This window comes from Tupaia chinensis, unplaced genomic scaffold, assembly GCF_000334495.1.
Source record: "Tupaia chinensis unplaced genomic scaffold, TupChi_1.0 Scaffold000567_1, whole genome shotgun sequence".
Taxonomy (NCBI): Eukaryota; Metazoa; Chordata; class Mammalia; order Scandentia; family Tupaiidae; genus Tupaia; species Tupaia belangeri.
The window spans coordinates 1,553,033-1,558,843 of record NW_006160080.1 but is presented as its reverse complement, the minus strand read 5'-3'; the positions used below and the strand labels follow the sequence as shown (position 1 = coordinate 1,558,843).

The window sequence follows — 5,811 nt, the reverse complement described above, 5'->3', positions numbered from 1 at the left end:
TCTTTCCCTCTTCAGTACTATTTCAGCACACAGTTTCTGGCTAGTAAGAAGCACTCACTATTAAAAAGTGAGAAAATAGTGGTATATATAGAAATGAGCATGGTAATCTGGGGGGAGGCCCAATTCTTTAAATATGGTGCTAATATAACACTTAAAATATAATACTTTGTATTCCCAAATCTTTCCTTTATTAAAGATAATTACACTGAAGCTGTGACTCTATCACAATTGCCATAAGCAATTTGGCATGAGATCAAACTATTAAAGGGATTTAGCTATTGGAGCACGAAACAGTCCCTGAGCAGAGAACTGACCTACAGGATAAGCACAAACTCTGTAGATGGCATTGCACTCGATTTATAAAGAGCTCGTAAATTTTACCCACACTTTAACACTGCTCCAAATGAATCAGTTTGCTCTAATTCAGTTTGGGTTATTTATGAATCAAACTGTGAATTAGTCTTTTGAAACTTTTTTCACTTCTGACCTGAGCCAAAAGACCATGCCTTAGTCTCTAGTCTTCCAACACTAAAACATGGAACACAAACCACTTAGTTCTTTATATATTCACTTGGTCCTTCTTGATCTTACCTATAGCATAAAAAATAAAGAGATCTGTTTCTTTGAATGTATTCCTTTTCCTAACTCCAGGGCCCCATTTGTATAACTTAATCCAGATGTTTGCATTACGGTGGTGCTCGGCATAAGCAGAAGCCAGTGAAACTGCATTTTATCCTGAAAACCTACACCTCACCTCTCTCACTTGATGAAAGTAGATATGCTTTGGGTGTATGTAGAACTATAGGTAGACAAGTAGACAGACAGATATCTTTGTGCACACATCTGTAAATGCACAAACTCATTTCTCTTGCACGCTTAAAACTTAGAAACACATCACTATGCACTGGCCCACATAGTTTCTTAAAATCATGTTCCTTTACAAGGAACGAAATATTTTCCTTTTATTATAATCTAGTCTTTCCCATTCATATGAAATGTTTAAATCCAAATATAATCTAAAAACTGTATTGTAATCTCTTTCAGACCTACTAATACATATAATGATTTAAGCTATATATAGCTCCTGGTTTCTCCCCTAGGTCTTCTGCTGACATACTACAGTTGCAGCCCATAAAAGGAGTCTCTGTGGATAAAGGTATCTTCCCAAAGCCAGGTTGATGGTCCATACATAGCAAGGAGCATCCAAAAAAATTTAACAGAGCAAAGAGGAATTCTGAGCATTTAATTTCTCTTTCTTGCTGTAGGTGTATGAGTGACCTCATGGGAGAGTAAGCAAGAAGGAAGCAGGACTAACTGGAAACATGGACAACTCGAAATGCCGTTAAACTTTCATTTTCCAATCTTCTGGGAAAACTATTAGCACGTGATACAAAACTGAACTTTAATCACATAATAGGGAGAGGAGGTGACAGATGAGAAAGGTTGGGAAATGTTCATAGCAATGCCTTGAGGCTGGTGTATAATAGTGTTTCCTAACACTAAGCCTTCAGGATACTAATAGGCATTTGAGAGAGAGAGAGAGAGAGTCACACAAACTAGAAAATTGCCAGCTTTAACAAGATTGACTAGCTTTCTTTACTGTAGGACTTCAAAGCCTTTAGTGGGTTCACAAGCACTGTGAATCTTCCCGAGGGGATATAGGGGAAGCAGCCTAAAAATCTGTTTTACCAGAGTCCTATAAATTAGCATCTCCCAGAGGCTGTTTTATACCAAGTATTGGGTTGTCAAAAAAGTTATGATGCATTTCTGCATAGAAAAACGTGGAAAAAATAACATCATGACTTTTCCAACAACCTAACAGTTTAAGAAAGACTGAAATATATAGGTGCCCTATACTTGTGGTTAGTGAGATCCTCCTAGGGCCAATATTGGGAGTTTGACATGGCATGAAGACTAAATACAACCATGTGCTTATTACTGAGGACTTCATATACTGTGTAGGTGCTCCAGGTACAGTGACCATAGGGCGAGTGAGGAGGGGCAGCAGCTGTGAAGTATCCGCTTTCAGTTCTTACACACCTGTGGCTGCAGTCTGAAATCTCCATAGTTAGACAGCTGAGCTGGAGGCTTGGGCTGAGTGCTGGGCTCACTGTTTACATTGTGATGGGAAATCTGGTGGACAAAGAAGCAGACTTATTCATTAACAGTCCCCCTGTCAGATGTCACAAAGCTCTGAAGCAGACAGGAAGCCCACCTCAAGCAGATCAGATGAAGACTGCAGACAGCCTCAGCCTATCTCATGACCAGGATGAAAGCTTTGTCATTTTCTCAGGGAGAGAAAGATAGAAAATGATTATGAACACCCTTTCAGACAGGTCTTCTACGCATTCATAGGTGGCTTCCAAGCTCAGAGTTGGAAATCAGTAGCTGGTAGGCAAATGTCTCTAGACTGGCCACCAATTTTGTTGTGATGAGGTATAGGTTTGCTGTTGGTATGAAGCCGGAGCCTCATCTCATCTAGGTCACCTTTGGAAATATGATAAAATCCTTGATTGCAAGCACAATGAACCTGCCACCTTGCTGTAGATGTAGACACTTAGACTCCAGTGATAAGAGGGGCCAGTGGGAGACTTCAGTCTGGGAGCTGGCTCTTTTACTAGCTATGCTACCTTGAGCAACTTGCTTAATCCCTCTATGACTCAATTTCCTCATCTGTAAAAAAAGGATACTATTATAGGGTTTGGGGAAGATTAAATAATGCACTGAAAGTGCTTAGCACAATGCCCAGTCTATTGTAGATACTCAATAAATGTAGCTAGTAATCTGAATGAGCAGAAATCATAAGCAAGGAAAGGCTTAGGGTAGAGCTAAAATTTAACATTAAATAGATACATAGCAGGAACTCAATAGATACTTGTTGACTGGTCAACCAATATCTTGTAAAGCCAGTACTAGATACTGAAAGAGGAATTTTCACTTGTCAATGTGCAGGTGTTGAAAAACTGTTTTTGTTTTTTTTTTTGTTACCCTTAAGACTGAAGCAGGAAGTCAATATCTCATGGTATCTGTATCTCAAGGTTGAGCGGTCTGCTAAAGACCATCTAATTTTCAAAAAGAATGACAAGGAAATGTTGAAAGTACTTTCAGTGATTTGACGCATCCTGAGACGCATCACGTGGAAAGGTATGCTCTGAACCACCCAGAGTGGAGAAGGAGAACACAGGACTATCTACAGAGAAATCTCCCAGCATTTTCTGTCAAAAGTCAGATGGGTGCTTTAAAGATAGAAAGTATCTTCAGCAGCAATTAATGAAAGGGAGGGTCTGCAGCACCATATTCCACACTCTAAGGATTTGCTCTTGCGTCTCATTTTCAACTCCATGAAAAGTATTGATGAATACAGCCAGAGTAACACATCCAAGGAAGCCATCATTCATTTACAGGTGAAACATTCAAATTTCAGTTTATTGTTCTGAGGGGAAAGGCAAACCTAAAGAGAGTACCATGGGCCCAAACCACAGTACTAACCCATTGCTAACAATTGTTTATTTTTATTTTATGTAGAACATAGCTTCTAATACACCCAGACTGGACATTCTAGACAGAAAACACATGTCTCCCACCCACAATTGGAAGAACACCCCTTCTTTCTCTCTCCATATGAAAGCCACACACAACTCTCAATAGCCAAGAGGCAACTTATTGAAGAAACGTTCCCTCTTCCATGAGTGTGAGGGCTGGCCAAATGAGAAGAAATTAAACCGAACATAGCTTCTAATACACCCAGACTGGACATTCTAGACAGAAAACACATGTCTCCCACCCACAATTGGAAGAACACCCCTTCTTTCTCTCTCCATATGAAAGCCACACACAACTCTCAATAGCCAAGAGGCAACTTATTGAAGAAACGTTCCCTCTTCCATGAGTGTGAGGGCTGGCCAAATGAGAAGAAATTAAACCCCTCTCTATCTTCTTTCTCCAGATATCATCTTGAGTCTTGGATGTTGTGAGGCAATCAACCCTTGCAAAGGAGCACGGTAGTAGGACAACATCTCTACTACCAAATAGCAAATCAAATCTGTCTCCTACCTGTGATGGGCAAGGTCTTGGAGGGAGCGCAGGTGGTGGGGGTAACAATGCTGACTTCGTAGCTGAAAAACAAAACACATTCTGTTAAGGACCATGCCTCCATAAAAAGCAGAAAGAAAACAAGATGCTCATACACTTGTTAACTAGGAACAGCAATGGTATTTGCATTTTAACATGTTTAAGTTTTTAAAATCTTTCTGAAAGCTTAAAAATAATAAGAGATCGTGGTTCGAGTCCCGGGACCCAGTGGCTTAAACTCACGCCTGGTGTGTGTGCATGCGTGCCCAAAATACCAAGAGGAGAATGGAGGAGAAGGAATTGCAGTGTGACCATCCTCCCTGGGGGATGATTTCTCGCTTTCTGTCTCTCTGTCTCTCTCTGTCTTTCTGGAAAGCACACATGCCCTATAGCAAAAACCTCTCAAAAAATAAATAAATGAATAAAAATAATAAGAAATAAAAGAGTACATGTTATTTTGGATCCTTTTTAAAATTTTTCACCCTACCCAAGATCTAAGTATTTATTTAGGCTACTGTATTTCAGACAGTATAAAACGGTATGGAAAAGACGCACCTTCTGATCAAAAAACTGGAAGTCAGCATGGGAAAGGTGATCAATTCTTCATTATTCTGATGTTAATTATTTAGTTTTAAATAATCCAGGTCAAAAGTCAAAGGGTCATCTTTGGCCTCTCTCACATTTCCCCTGAGCTTCCAGCCCTCACACAGCTCTTCAGTGAGCAGAGACTGAAGAGGCTCCAAGGTAGCCTGGAACTAGAGAAAGCAGCTCCACAGCTCTGCAAATGCTCCTGTGAATGGATCATGGGGCCGACTGCAGTGGAGGAGTCCAAAGGTGAGAGACTGAAACAATAGTGCAGGATTCTTCGAATACCTCTCTCTCTTTTTTTCTCTCTCTCTCCCCCTGCCCATTATTACCAGGAATAACTGAATTTTTTTCTAAAATGATCTGTCCACATTTGAAAGATCATTTTCAAGAAAGTTTCAGTCTAATTTTTTTCAGTTTTCTGAGACACAGAGAACATATGAGTTAATCTCAGAACATATGAATTGTAACTTAAAAGAAAATAAACAGCTGCTATGGAATTATAAATAAAGTTCATAATCACACAAAAGCAATAAGTTTAGCATCACACACTGCCAAGTTAAACCACATCCTTTACAAACTCCTTAGACAAACATTATGGTCTATATAATGAAACGTAGTTTATTTGGGAATCTGTAAAATGCATGTTAATAATTGGACAATTTTCTGTACCTTCAAAAATAAATCATAGCTATGTATTAAGAACGTGAAAGTTTTTGCAAATCACTTTTGATTTGCCCTGGCTGGATCAGACAAGCTAGAAGGTGGAGTTTGGTGCTTTCCACAATGTAACTCAGAGTTTAAAGTCACAGAGATTTCCTTTCTGAGCCAGTGCACGGAAACGGTACAACCATGTGAGCCCATCTATGATTTCTCTCAATATGTCTTTCATTAAAATTTATGAAACACATCAGTGGGTCAAAACTCCAGAGGTGGTGAGACCTTGAACAGCCATCAATAACAAAGCATGGAGCAGGAGAAGATGACGAAAGCCTTTAGGAATTATCAATCTCAAGGCCTCTGTTCTATAGATCCTCACAGATCAGGCCGTTAGATGATCATTTATTTTAAAAATAAAATGAAACTAATAAACAAACAAAATCTATGCATGCTTTTTTTTTTCTTTTTTTTTTTTTTTTTGGCGGGGGGGGAGGT

The 5,811-nt window shown here is 39.4% G+C and overlaps 1 protein-coding gene across 16 annotated transcripts in view; it reads right to left on the bottom strand.

Moving 5' to 3' along the window:
- The window catches only part of REPS2 (RALBP1 associated Eps domain containing 2), a 183,111-nt gene that overhangs the window by 41,975 nt on the left and 135,325 nt on the right, over window positions 1-5,811 (bottom strand). For 10 of the 16 annotated variants that reach the window (XM_006157965.3, XM_014591378.2, XM_027775465.1 and 7 more), the window contains 2 exons: window positions 4,054-4,115; window positions 2,041-2,133 (listed from right to left, as the gene is read on the bottom strand). In XM_006157965.3, the coding sequence (XP_006158027.1) occupies window positions 2,041-2,133; window positions 4,054-4,115 (155 nt within the window). The remainder of the gene's footprint in view (window positions 1-2,040; window positions 2,134-4,053; window positions 4,116-5,811) is intronic. The other 6 variants (XM_006157969.2, XM_027775466.1, XM_027775472.1 and 3 more) reach the window with 1 other exon arrangement.